At 38.6% G+C, this 17,332-nt stretch overlaps 1 protein-coding gene across 2 annotated transcripts in view; it reads left to right on the top strand.

Moving 5' to 3' along the window:
- LOC130104175 (PH and SEC7 domain-containing protein 1) overlaps nucleotides 1-11,904 on the top strand; it is a 65,426-nt gene extending 53,522 nt beyond the window's left edge. For both annotated transcript variants that reach the window (XM_056270646.1, XM_056270647.1), the window contains 6 exons: nucleotides 4,522-4,694; nucleotides 5,314-5,384; nucleotides 7,495-7,652; nucleotides 8,564-8,708; nucleotides 10,130-10,273; nucleotides 11,256-11,904. In XM_056270646.1, coding sequence (XP_056126621.1) covers nucleotides 4,522-4,694; nucleotides 5,314-5,384; nucleotides 7,495-7,652; nucleotides 8,564-8,708; nucleotides 10,130-10,273; nucleotides 11,256-11,525 — 961 coding nt within the window. In that variant the 3' untranslated portion in view covers nucleotides 11,526-11,904. The remainder of the gene's footprint in view (nucleotides 1-4,521; nucleotides 4,695-5,313; nucleotides 5,385-7,494; nucleotides 7,653-8,563; nucleotides 8,709-10,129; nucleotides 10,274-11,255) is intronic.
- Nucleotides 11,905-17,332: the final 5,428 nt, after the last annotated feature.

Below are 17,332 nucleotides of genomic sequence, written 5' to 3'. Positions count from 1 at the left end.
TAGTTTTGTAGCGCGGGCGCCCTTGCGTCGTGAATGCATGTCCAGGGGGGCGTCGCTAGTAGTGCAAATGATCCGGGGCTTTTTTAGCCCTGCATGTTGAATCTTTTATTTTAACGGGGGTCCGGGGGTTTCTCGAATTTTGAAACTTGGGCTGTTTAAGATACAGTTAGTTTGTTTGAGAAGAAGAGGAAGACCGCTTAGATACGTTTTTTCGTTGTTGTTCTATGCGGATAATTTTCAAGAGGTTCATAGGCCAAGGCCCAAGGGCGACATCTGTTGGTGAAACTGCAATTAGATAAAAAAAAAAAAAAAACAATCTCAGTGTATGTATATTTTCATATTCACAGAGTTGTCAAATTATTAGGGCTGGGAAAAGATTAATCGCATCCAAAATAAAAGTTTGTGTCTACATGATATATGTGTGTGTACTGTGTATAATTATTTTGTATATATAAATACACACACATGTATATATTTAAGAAATATTTGCATGTATGTACTGTATATAATTATATATAATTTATATTATATATACATTTAAATATTTTATATATAAATAACAAATATTTCTTAAATACATACATGCAAATGTGTATTTATATATATACAAAATATGCACAGTACACATATATCATTCATGTTCCAAATCTGTGTTTTTAGTAATTGTGGTGGTTTTTGGTATTTATTTATAATTTTAACCTTTATATTATTTATTTCTTTTCATATTTGGTGCCATTGTTAATGTAAAATGATTTATTTGCAGCAGTTATTTTGGAAGTAAAGAGAACCTAACTAAGAAATTCTGAATGCTTGTTATTCCTTGGGTTGGTGATTGGGAGTGGGGGGGCACCACCAAGCATTTGTGCTTAGGGCACCCAAATGGCTAGCGCCGGCCCTGACTTCTTACCATTTCAGAGAGAATTGTTGTCACACGTTCATCTGCCAGTCATGGGTCTTTCATGCCGAGACTCTCCTCATGTGTTTGGAATTTGAATATAATAATGCATTTAAAAGTTAATGGCTGAACGTATCTTTGCAAAAGTTCACAATGCTGCTGCAGATGCAATATAATGTGGACAACATTGAATAAATACATTTTCGTCAGGTTAGATACTGATAATTAATCACTCAAACCCCTTTATCTAAACCTCTCTACATAACCGTCGGACTTGCGCGTCCTCCATGTCTGTAGTTTTTTAACACTTTTCACTTGTGTTTGTAGTTCTAACCGAATCCTCGTCCAACGCGCGATGGGTTGTGGGCAATATCAGCCGTTAGAGTGCGCATCGATCTGCACTTCGGATTCTGACCGGATATAGTAGACCATCCGGGTCTCTTCGGGACACTCATTTCAACACACTACGATTTGGGACGTACTAATTCTATTTTCGAATACTATTTAAGACGGATAGTATGCGAATTGGGACGCAGCACAAATCTTTGAATTAACCATTTTCAGACTCTTTGAGGCTATGTTTACACGGAAACGATCTGAAGAGAAAACGCAAAAGTGGCGTTGCGTTATCACTTTTTATTCTGCGTTTAGACGAGCGTTTTGGTTGGGAAATCCGCGTGTATATGGTGACGTTAAAGTGTGTGAAATTCGATGTAGTGTGCACTCCAGGCGGCTAGGTGGCAATGTGAAGCACTGCCACACAACAACACCAATATCTTAGAATATTTTGTACAACTGCTGAAAAGACTCTTGTATGTTTTTCAGAGCTGCTAGGGCAACTTAAAGGTCCGACGTATGGAAATAATCTGACATGTTGGTTGTTATTTTCCTGTACTGGCGCATGCATGTGACGTAAACGCGTACGCGACGAGAGCCGCCGTGAGCAGATTTGCGTTTTTACCGTTTAGACGGGAACGCAACGTTGGAGCGTTTTTAAGATTTCCACTCTGGAAGGTGGTTTCACTTTTTTGCGTTTTTAAGCCTCCAAAACGCCGTTGCCGTGTAAACGAAAGGCACATCCGATAAAATATTTTTACGTTTTCACTCGGAATCGTTCTCGTGTAAACGGGGCCTGAGATGAGGTGATGTGCAATCAGGGGCGGACTTAACCATTAGGCAAAGGTCGGCAATTGCCTTGGGCCCCGAGCTACCTAGGGGTCCCCAAAATGCCCCATTAAATTATGCTTAAGTTTTTTTTTTTTTACTTTTCGCAAATTATATATTTCTAAAAAACATTTGCGAAAAAAGGCATCAAATCATTAGTGTCGCAGACAGGGGAGGGGCCCCCACCCTCACTACATTGGACTATTCCATTATCTCACTTTCTGCGTGCGAAAGTGACAAGGCTGTAATGCGCCAAAAAAACTGACGGAGAAAAATAAGTGATTAACAGACGGTGTACAGAGTAATAGACAGAGTAAAAATGAAGCGAAGCGGTGCTGAAAAAGCAGGAAGCGGGAGGAAAGCAAACCGTTTTTAGCAAAATTGCAGAAGGTAACAAACTTTTTTGTGATGCCCGCTGACAATGACAACAATGACAACGATATGTTACAAGTCCATGGTCGTAGCCAGCTATGAGGTCACCGAGGTCCGGAACTCTGTCATTTTTTTTACATTCAAAAATAAAATGTCAAGCTCTCTGAATGATTAATTAGCCGTTTAAACCACCTCATATGAGTGTTTGCAATTCGTGTTGCTGCGAGAAGCTAGCGCAGTGAACGGGGCTTGAGAGCGCGCTGTGAGTGAGGGCGCGGGTGCAGCCTCCGTGTTGCCAGATCCACCTAATGGAAAGGTGGCAGTAGTCTCCTGGACCTGTTTTTCTGATTTAATGTGACACTTTAGGAAGTTATTAAAGTGGAAAGTTGCATGTTAGGGTTAGTGATATATTAACCTTATTTCCAAAACACAAGCTTTGTACTTATTTCGGATTATTATTATTTTGTTTTGTTTTTCTTGTTTTTCGTAGCAATATCTGGCAACATTTTACTGTCGGCATTAATAAAAAAAAAAGCTTATAGACAAACTGTAATTGCATAAAGCTACCACATTCGGCAAGACAAACGCAATGATCATCGTGATTATCTGTAAGAAATGTATAACACTATCAAAAACTATAGCATAATACAGATCTGTATGAATGAAATTTGCCAAATAACTTACAGCTGGAAGACGGCTCATGCTGTTTAGTTAACCTTTCACAAAGTCATCATAAAAACATTAATTAAAGCAGTGTTTCTCAACTAGCAATCTATTCAGTCGGCATATTTGTGTTTGATCTGTGTGAATTACAGAAATATAAGACTTGCTAGACCTACTTTTTTTCTATATTTCTTTGCACAAAACTCTCCAGAAAGTGCCATTTAATGGTTTATTTTTCAAAAAATGTTTATTTTTATTTTTATTCTCTTTTAAAGATCGGATGGGGGGCCGCATACTACCTTCGCCTTGGGCCCCCAATTTGCTAAATCCGCCACTGCGTATATTATGGCAAAATGAAAGTGTTTTTGACCTTGAATGCATGTAAACCTATTGTAGGAGACTTAAAATAGCATAATAGGGGCACCAAAAATAAATGAGATTTTCATGGTATGAGGGCTTTAATACACCAGTGCGTTTAACCTCGGCTCACAGTGGCGTACGGTAATTGTTTGTCCTGTAGGATCAAGCCTTTCTTTGATGTGATTTCTGCAGTGAAGCATCCGTCCTCTGGTTTCAGATGTGAGGGAGAATCCCGCTGGGAAGAGCGCTTTACTTCAACACTCACTCGATCCATACTGTCTGCCTCTCTCTGGGGAGTGAGGTGGAGAGGGGAAAGACTTTCATTCACTCTAGGCGGGATACACAGCAGGACAGGCCCGAAATATCACAGCGAGTCTGGCAAGGGCTGGATCCAAACTCCCATAGTCTTTAAACACCATTTTAAACTGGATTTCTTCCCACAGTTACTGCAGGATAAAGAACACTAGATGTTGTCCCGTCACGTTATCTCGATCACTCCGCGGGATCTGAGGCCTCGTCCATGTCTGTGACACAAATGATGTGGGATGAATTGTTCGTGTTTAATAGGGGTCTGTTCCAGTAATAAGCAATATTAATAGAAACTAAAAGGAAAATATGAGGCGTTTCAATTTAATTCCTGGTTTTGTAATAATTCCGTGGCACTCCATGGTAAAAATAACACCATGATTATCACGAACGCAGCTTATGTGTGAGATCACTTTATTTTGTATTCCTCTTTTATGCACTTCCTCCTGGTCAGTACTTTCTTTTCTTTTCTTTTGTTTCTTCACTCAGCGATGAAGAAGAGTTGCGCAAGTCGTGTTAGTATAAATAGGCATTTGTTTATTTAATTTCATAAATAAAAAATTATAATAAAAATGTATTTCCTGCCTTGTGTATTTATGTTTACATTTAATTGTAGTTTTTTATTTATATATTGCAACATTTCATGACATATTTTCAATATTGTATTAATTTTTGTAATGAGTTAATTGTTTCATATTCCTCTTTTATGCACTTCCTCCTGGTCAGTACTTTCTTTTGTTTTGTTTTGTTTCTTCCCTCAGCGATGAAGAAGAGTTGCGCAAGTCGTTTTCGGAGCTGGGAGAGCACCGAGACGAGCCAAACTCCCGAGGAATGAAGCGGACGGGCAGTGGTTTGGTTTCTCCGTCTGGGTCACTTCTCTATAAAACGGGTTTCTTGGTGAGGAAGGTCCACGCTGACTGTGATGGAAAGAGAAGTGAGTGATAAAGAGGACGCAACATTCCTAGATTATTATTACACATACCTTACTGTGAGTTATGAAGAACTTTATATTTAGGACATTAGCAGAAGTACTTTTTGCTCTTTTTAAGGAAGTTTTGGAAGTTTTATCTTTTCAAATAGTATCTTTAAACTTTACACACAATTTTTTGCAACACTTATTTACACGTTACTACATGTACTTAATATAGTAGTAAATTATTCATAATTACAAGTTACTAACCCTAACAATGTAAATACGTCACCTTAAAATAAAATGTTACCCATTTTTGTTATGCTATAATATTATATATCCGGTATATTAGAGATTTAAAACCTTTATCTGATTCTGAAATGTACAATGCATGCATGTACATAGTTTAATATTATTTTCGAGTAGCATACAATGCCACAGAATGCAAATAATATTATTTCCTCTGAGGTGTAAAAACCTCTGCCAACAAAAAATATTTATTTATTATAGGAAATGCAGGTGTAGTGGGTTTCAATCAAAAACTCTTTAGTCAACACCAATGTATTGATATATTTAGTCCATTTACCTGCATAATAAAAATCTGTTTACATTTTTGTTTGTTTATTTTTCATGTGAAATGCAGCACCTCGTGGGAAAAGAGGATGGAAAACATTTTATGCTGTTCTTAAGGGACTCATCCTTTACCTGCAGAAGGTGAGTTTCTATCTTCCTTCCTTCCTTCTTTACTTCCTCCCTCCCCCCTCCTTCCTTCCTTCCTTCCTTCCTTCCTTCCTTCCTTCCTTCCTTCCTTCTTTCCTTCCTTCCTTCCTTCTTTCCTTCCTCTTGTTCTTCCTTCCTTCCTTCCTCCTTCCTTCCTTTCGTCTTCCCTTCCTTCCTTACTTCCTTTCCTTCCTTTCTTCTTCCCTCCTTCCTTCCTTTCTTCTTCCCTTCCTTCTTTCTTTCCTTCTGTTCTTCCTTCTTCCCCTCCTTCCTTCCTCCTGTTCTTCCTTCTTCCCCTCCTTCCTTCCTTCCTTCCTCCTTCCTTCCTTTCTTCTTCCCTTCCTTCCTTACTTCCTTACTTTCTTCTTCACCTTCCTTCCTTCCTTCCTTACTTTCTCCCTCCTTCCTTCCTTTCTTCTTCCCCTCCTTCCTTCCTCCTGTTCTTCCTTCTTCCCCTCCTTCCTTCCTTCCTCCTTCCTTCCTTCCTTCCTTTCTCCCTCCTTCCTTCCTTTCTTCTTCCCTTCCTTCCTTACTTCCTTCCTCCCTCCTTCCTTCCTTCCTTCCTTCCTTTCTTCTTCCCTTCCTTCCTTCCTTCCTTCTGTTCTTCCTTCTTCCCCTCCTTTCTCCTGTTCTTCCTTCTTCCCCTCCTTCCTTCCTCCTGTTCTTCCTTCCTTCCTTCTGTTCTTCCTTCTTCCCCTCCTTCCTTCCTTCCTTCCTTCCTTCTGTTCTTCCTTCCTTCCTCCTGTTCTTCCTTCTTCCCTTCCTTCCTTCCTTCCTTCCTTCCTTCCTTCCTCCTGTTCTTCCTTCCTTCCTCCTGTTCTTCCTTCTTCCCTTCCTTCCTTCCTTCCTCCTGTTCTTCCTTCCTTCCTTCTGTTCTTCCTTCCTTCCTTTCTTCTGTTCTTCCTTCTTTCCCTCCTTCCTTCCTTCCTTCCTTCCTTCCTTCCTCCTGTTCTTCCCTCTTCCCTTCCTTCCTCCTGTTCTACCTTCCTTCCTCCTGTTCTTCCTTCCTTCCTTCTGTTCTTCCTTCCTTCCTTTCTTCTGTTCTTCCTTCTTTCCCTCCTTCCTTCCTTCCTTCCTTCCTTCCTTCCTTCCTTCCTTCCTTCCTCCTGTTCTTCCCTCTTCCCTTCCTTCCTCCTGTTCTACCTTCCTTCCTCCTGTTCTTCCTTCCTTCCTTCCTTCCTTCTGTTCTTCCTTCTTTCCCTCCTTCCTTCCTTCTGTTCTTCCTTCCTTCCTCTTGTTCTTCCTTCCTTGCTTCTGTTCTTCCTTCTTCCCCTCCTTCCTTCCTTCCTTCCTTCCTTCCTCCTGTTCTTCCTTCTTCCCTTCCTTCCTTCCTCCTGTTCTTCCTTCCTTCCTTCTGTTCTTCCTTCTTCCCCTCCTTCCTTCCTTCCTTCCTTCCTTCCTTCCTTCTGTTCTTCCTTCTTCCCCTCCTTCCTTCCTTCCTTCTGTTCTTCCTTCTTCCCCTCCTTCCTTCCTTCCTTCTGTTGTTCCTTCTTCCTGTTCTTCCTTCCTTCCTTCTGTTCTTCCTTCTTCCCCTCCTTCCTTCCTTCCTTCCTTCCTTCTGTGCTTCCTTCTTCCCCTCCTTCTTCCCTTCCCTTCCCTTCCCTTCCTTCTTCCCTTCCTTCCTTCCTTCTTCCTTTTTAGTTTTACATAAATCATTTTTTAATACAATTGTATAAAATAAATGAATGTATTTTTTACATTTAATTGTAGTTTTTTATTTTTATTATTACATTTAATGACATATTTTAAATATTTTAATATTAAATATTTATTTATTTTAACTGAGTCTGTTAAATCCCTCCACATACTGTATGTGTGATTATATATGTGATTTGTTCATTATACAGTTTAATGATAACTCATCGGTATATTAAGTAACGGCACTTTTGCCAATATTTAGTGCCTTTCAAACAAATAATATTTGTTTGCCTTAATATAAACCCAACAGCTGTTGCATCTTCCCAGATATACACAGTTTGATGGTAATATACGTAATGAATAGAATGACAATATGATCAATAAATCAGTAATGATTACGAGAGTGTATTATGAGGTCATCTCTGATGCATGTATTGAATTAATTACGGGATAATTGTTTTTCCAGGGCGAGTATCGGCCGGATAAACAGCTTTCCGATGAGGATTTGAAGAATGCTGTGTCGATTCACCATTCCTTGGCCATCCGAGCCACAGACTACAGCAAACGGCCAAACGTGTTTTACCTCCGGACCGCTGACTGGAGAGTCTACCTCTTTCAGGCGCCGTGAGTTCAAAGACCGTAAACTTGTTGAGGAAATGTGCCATAGTCATCAGAATGTGATAACTCCACTTCTAAAACAATTTTCCCTTTTCCGCTTATTTTCCATCTGCTCCCTGCCAACCTCCTCTCATCCAGAGACATCACAGTAAATTCCCCACAGATAAAGTCAAGTCCCGTCCTACGTTTTATTATGTTCCAGTTCAATATACTGTTTAACTTGGAAATGCATTATGTGACACAGCATTGCAAAAAGATCTCAGGAGATAAATGAGCATTCAGATGTACAAATCTGTGTCACACAATTGTGGAAATCACTTAAGCATCTATGTGCATTATACACAAAAAGCAAAAACAGTAATCTTTAACTGGAATAAATCACTGAAATAAATCATCTGTACAGCACGAGGCTCAGCATTTGGCATTTTTTTGGTCCAATTTATGACAAAACACTCATGTAGTCCCGTCGGCTGGGTTTCTGCCTTTTGTGTGTGTGTTCACACACATTCCCGTTCCCCAGGAGAACTCGCTCTGCTCTAGTTGAAGTTTGCCCCAGTTTCAGCTCTCATTGCTTGTGCTGGAAAATCCACTTTTTTGTGGGTACATGTTTGCACTTATACACACATAAACACTGTTTTTTTTTACTGCGATTCCACATCTTCTCAGATTGGTGGACCCGTCTTCAGGATTATAGGTCATGTTGTTCTTCACTAGGATAATTAAACACGTTTTGTTTTTTAAAATATGATCATCACACTGCTTCTGTACCATCATTTAACAACCGCAGAGCTCATTCTTGGTCTGTCTTCAAATGTTACTGCTTGAGAAAATGAAGTATACTAGAACCCACACTCTGTTAAAGTCTTGTACTTATCTTAGACTTTTTATTAAAAAAGTTATTTGATTTGTTTGTGTAGGAATGCTGAACAAATGCAGTCTTGGATCACACGCATCAACACAGTGGCGGCCATGTTTTCAGCCCCGCCCCTCCCTGCTGCCATTGGCTCACAGAAGAAGTTTAGTCGACCGCTGCTGCCAGGCTCCGCCTCCAAACTATCACAGGTCAAATGATCAGAATAGCATAAATGTTGTCATATGTGTATCTTGTCCTTATCAAATATAAGTCTTTAAAATAAAGTTACATTTTTTAACATTAGTTAACTACATTAGTTAACATGAACTAACAATAAACAATACTAATATTGCATTTTAAATCTTTGTTAATGTTAATTTCTACATTTACTAATACATTTTTAAAATCAAAGTGTGTTATCTGTTAACATTAGTTAATGCACCATGAACAAACAATGAAGAATTGTATTTATATGAACTAATATTAACAAAGGTTAATAAATGCTGTAAAAATATATATTTTTCATAGTTGGTTCTTGTTAAAGGTGCAAAACGCAAGTCTCTGAGTTTTTGCAGAACTACGCCCCCTCTGGCGACAAGCGAAACTGCAACCAGAGTTGTGCACGCTCATGGACCACACGCATTTTTTATTGGATATGTTTTATGTTTCATGTTGTACTATTCTTCCGAACACAATTCCTAGTTTATGAAACTGTTCACTAACAATGGTTGTAAAACCAATTCTGATTGTACATGTATCTAGCTTACGCTAAAGCATTACACCTTTTACGCATCGTCATTTGTTGTCATACATAGATTGGCCGTATCAAACATTAGAGACTGGGCTATATCTTACCGTTTTATCAAGCAAAAAGCCAACTGAGGATCCCGTTTGAGACCAAGAGCAGACCGGAGATCTCTCCATTTGTTGAATGCCTTCCCGCGGTTGACTCTCGTCTTACTCCGACGCCTGTCTGACTCCAATTTGGACCTTTTGGTGGCACTAGACACAATTTTTTTTTTCTTTACTTTACGTGGAGTTGGGGTTTGGAATGGACTACAAGCCGGTCTCATTAAATCCATCTTCTACCTTTGACGCGCGAGTTGTCTTCGCTGATGCGGGGAATGGCGGCGCCGGCGAATACACAAACCTGCGAGACATAGCCTGGTGAGCGTGAACGCGCATGACGTCACGCCCAGTCTCAAATTCGAGCCCGAATCCCTCTTATATATTTTACTGTACAGGATTATAGAGGTAATCTCAGTGCGCAGAGAAGGGCTCATTCAGCCCATCAGGCAGTTCTTTAAGCATGTATAGGATAGAAAAACAGGTATTTTTAACATGAAAAGTTGCGCAATGCACCTTTAACTAATGCATTAACTAATGTTAAGAAATTAGTATAAATACTAAATATATGGTAATAAGAATATAAAATATGAATAAAACAAATATGAATAATAATTTTAGAAATATTATATAATTGTTTAATAAAACAATACATTTGAATAATTATTTTACCTATTTGCGTGATGTAGGCAGTAGCTCACTATGTGTTAGTTGGAATAGAGACGTGCTTGTATATGCGTTTATATAAGCTGCGGTATTATAAACTGTGTGTGTGTGTGTGTAGGAGGAGCAGGTACAGGCTCATGAAACACGATTTCGCTCCATCTCCACCGAGCTCGTACAACTGCGCTCTTATCCGCCTGACCGAAAGGTGAAAGGTCGTGAACTTGAGGAGTACCGACTGAGAGAGGAGTATCTAGAGTTTGAGGTTAGTACTTCTAGTGTAGTGCACACTGTACATGTGCCATAGCGTTCAAAAGTTTGGGGTATTTAAAAAAAAATAGTGTTTTTCCTTTTCCTGAAAAGTAGTGTTTTTGGAGATTGAAGGATTTTGACCGCCAGCTTTATATACAGTAAGACAAAAGTCTTAGGCACGCTAATATTTTAACCCCCAAAAATGGTTTTAAGTCAGTTATTTATATCTTATGGATACCTTTGATTGGGTGTCATCAGTCATGGTGTATATCTTTGCTAGCAGCTGTTGTACAAGTAAATTCTGCATTTTACAACGCTATAACTGCCTACATGCGCCGGAGTCAAGCTATTATTCCAGCGATCTGTGACAATTCCCGTGTGCAGCGGCGGCGTTGACCGTACATGGACCGTCGGTTTGGGGTTAACCCAGAGCATGGTGGGATAATTTTATCAATGACGTTGTGTTTACACCGGCACGCGCATGCCCAGTGTTAGTGAATGGTCACGTGATACGAGTTTTCAGTCGTTTTAATGTGGACGGAGATCAATTCTAATACGCCGCTAAAACGCTGGTGTGGACGGAGATTGTATTCGTTTTAATTATCCGTTTCTAAACTAAAACGCAGTAGTGTGGATGGGGCCTTAGTCTCAGTTTTTTCTGTTTCTTCATGTAATCACAGACAAACTCAATGATAGTGAGATCAGATCATACCGGCTGTTTTCAGACTCATTGAGCATACAAAAATCTCACTGGATTATTACAATTAATAGCAAAATGAATGTTTGGAAATGTAAAGTGATATTTCCTACTGACACACTACAGCAAAATATATAAATAACTGGCTTAAAACCATTTTTTGGGGTGAAAGTACTTGGTGGCTAAGCATTTTGCACAGTACTGTATATATACTCCCTGATGACCTATTACTGCCAAAATGGCTGCCCACAATGCAATGCACAGTTGAATGTTGACAAAATGTCTCTCTCTCTGTCAGAAAACGCGCTACGAGACGTACAGCATGCTCCTGCGGGCCAAGCAGCGCTGCGGCGGCGATGACCTGTCTGTGTTCGAGTCCATGCTCCTGGAGGAAGGGGCGTTACAGAGAGCTCAATCCAGTCCCACACTACAGGACAGCAGTCTGACCTGCAGCACCAGAGACGGCCCGAGCCAGACCAACACCGCATGTGTCCCACAAGAGCCCAACAACAGCTGCTCCCGCGGACAGGGCCAGAGACACAGCTACCGGCAGGCCGTCCGCAAGTGAACCCGCGGGAAGCTCGCGTTACTGGAGAGGAAGTGAGGTCTCTCTCTTTCCTGTGTGCGCCCTCCTGCTCTGTGCCATCAGGAAGTGGTGTTGATTCTGACTGAATCTGACTCTGTGATTGGCTGATGGGTGGGTGATGTCACAACACAAGGTGCTATGGAATCTGGTCGGGAGAACGTGTTTCTCGGAGGGAATTATGAAATGCATAAAATGTTCCTTTGCCTTCTAGTTCTCGGTTTCTTCTGCGACTTTTCGCCATGCATCGCCCACTACCTAGGCCTGGCGTGCTTAAACATCTTCAAAAGCATATAAAGATACCATGTCGTTGGCAGGTTTTTAGTTTTGCATCCCTAGAATTAACTCATTTGTTCACAAAGCACATTCAGTACGATGCCTGAGAACGCTCAAACAAGGAGACGTCTAGGATCGGGAAAACACAATGCTTGTTATTTGTCAAACGGGCGTCTATTTTTGTGTGGCGTTTACGACCGGTAGACGAACAGAAAAACTAGCCCGTGTGCAACTAGTCATTTTTACATGTTGTTCTCCAACATTAGCAATCTGTAACTGTACAATAATGCACAAGGACATCATAGTCACGAAATATACCTTTACAATCCATCCATTTGCACCCTAAAACGCCTTTTGCACTGAACACTAAATATTATAACACTGCAGAACTCATTTGCTTAATCAGTATTTTTGACTTTTCTTCACTAAAAATATTGAAACATCCTTAAAACGAGATGAGAAACACGTTTTGTATATCAAGTCTTGAATTAAGCAGATTGTTATTCCTCTACTTTTTAAGCACAAACCCTTGCTAAATTTTGCTTTAAACTCTTTGCGGAAAATAAACTTAATTCAAGATATCATCTCTGTTAATATGCAAAAGGATGTTTGGATATTTTTTGTGCAAAAAGCAAGCAAACAATATAAACCGTTTGAGAAAATGATTTCTGCAGTCAAGCGAACGAACAGAGACGCGTAGATTTTGTCTGTATAGTTCATTTCTTGAATATCTCTATTTTAGCTTCTTGTCCTTGTCTTTCTGCATTATTCTCTTGGCTGAATGTTGTCTGCTGTGTACGGCATGGCTGACTAGTGACAATCTTTGGTGTTTTGGAGCCGGTAGGAGGCACGCGGTGTGTAGTTCACGAGTCACACGGACCTGTTACCCACGCAGCGCACTGAATGTCATCTTTTTCCTGTTAAATGCAGTTAGTCGGTGTTTAAGACGCACTTCCCCTTATTGCTTTCTTATGTAACCGAGGAAAGAGAGTCTGTATATGCGCAAAAATATATCACCTATATAAGGAATGTTTTAAAACTTATAATGAATGTGGTGTGTTAAAATCCAAACTGCCACATGCAATATTCAGCATAGGCCTGTTTGTGTGATCAACGCATATGTGGATGTTTAAATACACGGCACGCGGCTTCCTGTGACACGATGACCAATACTTCGAACGGGTGCTTGAAACCCTTGTTTGTTTCACCATGGTGAGGAGATTCTGGCATCACATTTCAGTCTCAAGCATCGTTTTTCTTCCATTGTTCCTTTTGCAGATACTGTGTGGTGTTTCAGTGGTGTTCTTGAGTCTTGAGTCGAAACTGGCGTGTCTTACTGTTACAGTGAGTCTAAAGGGAAAAAGAAATACAAGAGGTCTATAAGTAAAAAAATAAATTAAAAAAAAAGTGTTTATGAACTTTGTAATGTTGTTTGGGTGAATATTGTAAAAAAAAAATCATGTCCAAGTCACATTTCACCCCAAAGTTAAAAAAAAAACTATTTTTTTAGGACCATTAGGGATTTATTTATTTGATATTGACATTGTGACATTATTTCCATGACAATTGCACAACGTTTCATCTCCAAATCCCAGGACTTTAATGCATTTATTTTGCAATTCCCATTATTTTTAGTGACAATGCTCATTAGATTCTGTTAGAGTGACAAACATGCTGTCATAAAATGATTTTATTATTGGGATTGGCAACACACACACACATATATGTATACAGTATATATACAATGCAAAAACCATAATGGTCCTAAAAATAGGCTTCATCATCCAAAACATTGTGTTTTTATTGATTTGGGGGTGAAATTATGACCTGGTTCTTGACCAGTTTTATGAGATTCACTCAATTCATCATCAACCACTAGAGTTGATTTCGATGATGAAATCTGCTGTTGTACCTATAATATAGTACACCTTATCAATACAGCGCTGTATATCCAGAGAGCATGATGTTGAATAGTCTTGTGCGTTTATATAAAGTGGGAAAGCCATTCTCTGCTCAGGTGTCATGAATATAATGTAACCCTTGCAATGCATTCTTCTACCAGCAGAGAGCGCTGTCTTCAGACACACTAATGCCACGAGCACTAGAAGAACGATTCACTGACGCATTGTTGGGTTTGTGTTTCTTTGTATACATATTTATTTGTCATTTTGTTTACTTTTCATGTAGACTGAAGTAATGTGTCTTGGCGTAACCACTCGTCTGGTTACCTGTCGATTTATTGTCTGCTGTCTCTCTAATTCTGCACACACACACACGATGACAATGAGCGTCTGTCGTGTCCTGCTATGTTGAAATCAGTCGTCTCTGACCAATATGATTATCATTATAATACTATATTTTTATTTAAGCAGCACCTGAATGTACATAAACAGCATGAAAGTCTTCTGCTCTCATTTGCATCTTGTGTCTTGTTTGTTCTGAGGTGAATATATGCATCATTTCTGTTGTTGGTTGAGTGTCGTCTGATGACTCTTGATGGAGGATTGCTGCTCGTTTAAGCTTGTTATAATTGTAAATGAGGACAAAACGGAAATTGTTATAGACTGAAAGTGAAGGAAACACTGAGTTGTTTTGTTTACTTTTTATTTCTTTGACGTTTCTTTATTCTTTCCCTTTGTTCCTGGTCTTTCATACAGTATGTGGTTCGCTTGTAAAAAGTTCTGTAAGGACCGTGTTTGTACAGCCTCTCTTTATGATGGCCTAGAATACAGAAATAAATGACAGACTATAATGAAATGCACCAAACGTACCGTGTGAAGTTCTTGATTGCATTTTAGTAGCTAATAAAACAGCAGAAGTTAAGTTATTTAAATCAGTTCAGAATTGTTCATTTTACAATTAGTGCTTTACTTGATTTGCACATTGTGTGAAGTGTATTCAAACACTTTTGACGGGTCAGCGTTTTTAAATTAGAGTTTCTAGAGGTCTTTTTTAGGATGTTTAGTGTTGGCCTATGTATTTATTACAGTATATTTAGTACACGCCAGAGTCAGATGATGTTAGATGGGATTATGTTGTGTGAGTTCCTTGCATACATGTATTAAAAATAACAAATATTGGAATGCAATAAGCGTTTAATGCTTAGTTTGACGTCAGTTCAAACAGTGTAAGTGACTCTAAGCAGCATGCTATAGCAAAACTACAGGTTTGTGGCATAGGCCTACCACAGTTTTTTTTCTTTTTTTTTTCTTCTTAAACATCAGTTCTCTATAGAGTCAGATAGAGCCAGGACAGGAAGTGAAGTAATTCTGAAACTTAAACTTATGTCTATTTATTTGCTCACACAGCTCACACTATTATAAGACTCACACAGTGAAGACAAACGTAAGTGAATCGTCCTCTTTAAAGTCTTTATCTACCATTAATTTGTGGTTCCTCCTTATTAATTCTAAATACAAATTTCATTTTTTTTATTGCAGAAACAAAACCATGAGTGCTGTAAATGCTGTGCAACTGTTGGTTCTGGTTTTGACATTTACTTCCGTCTGTCAAGTTGATGATGGTAAAATAACAAAAAAATCTTACTTAAGATATACTTTTTTTGGAGCATTACACAATAAGTGAGGGAAATCCAACATGTTGTTTCTTCCAATTAATGTGTTTTTATACTGAAGGTCTTTTTTTTTCATCAACCAATGTGTTCATGTCCTTTAGATAAGTATCATTACATTTCAAATCAAGTCTGCTGGATCTTGTATTTGTTCAATTACCGGTATATCTGGTGCAGATGATTAAAAAAAAAGAAGGAAAGTTTCATCCAGATACAGTACATCTGTTAGAAAGGGTTACAAAACACTGATCCGGAGACAACATTGTCATAAATATCCTATATTTCCTGCAGTTTTCTTCTTTTTTTGAATTTGGTAATCATATGCTATAGATTAATTTGTCTTTATTTCTATATAAGCAGAACAAGTGGCAAATGTGCATTTAGTCACATAAGCAACCCGTTTTAAATTAGTTTATTGTTTATTCATTCACTTGGCATTTTATATTTTGTGTTTTATAAAAACTGCTGAATTATACTGGTTTTAGCAATGAATGGTGCTCATCATGAGGGTACAATTCATAAATGATAAATATATTAAACTCTCTCATTACCAGAAATGGCATGATTTTATGGCTAAGAAATCAAATGCACTGCTGAACAATAACCAACTTTTATTCCATAATTTTTTTCCCTGTATTGTCCTAATGACAATTTTATGATTGGTTTATGTAGCCTACTACAAACACTTATGCATTAACTCATCATGCATTTTATGTACAAAATGTCATTTTTATAGAATAAGGCAGAAACATATTTTCATAGTTTCTATACTGTAATAGAGGCTATATCACTTCTATTTTATATTCACTACATTATTCATTTACTTTATTGTTATGAAAATACCCCGAGATGGATTGAAAAACACATAAATCCTATAATTTATCGCAATTGTGTGTTTATTGTCTTCGTTTCATCAGTCAAAACATTTCTGGATGCTTTTGTCCATTTAAGGGATTTCCTGCATCGTCATAAATGATAACTTCCATGAGTCTGTTTGGGACTTTCTGCGAGAGAGCGCCCTCCGGCTTCCAGTGTGAATGAAACGCATCGCCTCGTTTTGGAGAAGAATAAAACGTCTGGTCATTCATGGACTATCATGTCTCTTTGAAATTAAATCTAGATTTATTCATATTGGCCCATGAAACCTCTAGTGAACACACTTGCCCAAAAACGTGCGAGGGACAAATAGTATATGTTTTATTAAAAGTGCATGGGACACGTCCCACAGCCCCCCAAGCATTATACTCACATGATTTGCTGTATTATATGATATGCATTGTTATTTTTCAGATGACTTCAGTGTAAGCTGTGAGAATGTGACTGGAACTGTGAGGAAAGAAGTAACTTTAAACTGCAGCGTCTCTCTGAAGAAGTCTGAATGCTGCATTATAATGTATAAGTTTCAATATCCTGAGAAATATAATTACTCAACAATCTGTAGAGAAGAGTTTCCTCCTGACTCCTGTGAACAGAGAAACAGCTTCACATGCAGCTTCAGTTCAACTACAGTAATGACGGGACAGTTCAGATTCTTTATCCAAACAGTGTGTGGAAATAAAAGAACTGCATTCACTGTGAACATAACAGGTACAGCATATGTTGTTTATAATTCAATAAATGTTTGCAAATGTGCATCTATTTTTAGTCTAGTAGTTTAAAAAGTGTTAACACAGCCCACCTGAGAAAAAAAATCTTGTTAAAGCTTCTAATGATCAAGTTATTGTATATATTTAATTATAATTATTGATTACTCTAGATTGCTAGGAAACTGTTCTTTAAACCAGCTACAAAATAAAATATTGAGGCCTGGTTTCACAGACACGGCTTAGAAGTTATATACAAGTTGCTTTCAGTTAAGCCAGCTCAAACATACATTTTAGTCTGAGCCTAGGCTTAAACCTTGTCTGTGAAACCATGCATTAGTGTTTAAAGTTTAAGAAGGAAA

Source organism: Rhinichthys klamathensis, unplaced genomic scaffold, assembly GCF_029890125.1.
Source record: "Rhinichthys klamathensis goyatoka isolate OS25496 unplaced genomic scaffold, OSU_Roscu_1.1 h1tg000304l_1, whole genome shotgun sequence".
NCBI lineage: Eukaryota > Metazoa > Chordata > Actinopteri > Cypriniformes > Leuciscidae > Rhinichthys > Rhinichthys klamathensis.
The sequence above is the reverse complement of the archived record's forward strand: the minus strand, read 5'-3'. Positions and strand labels throughout refer to the sequence as shown.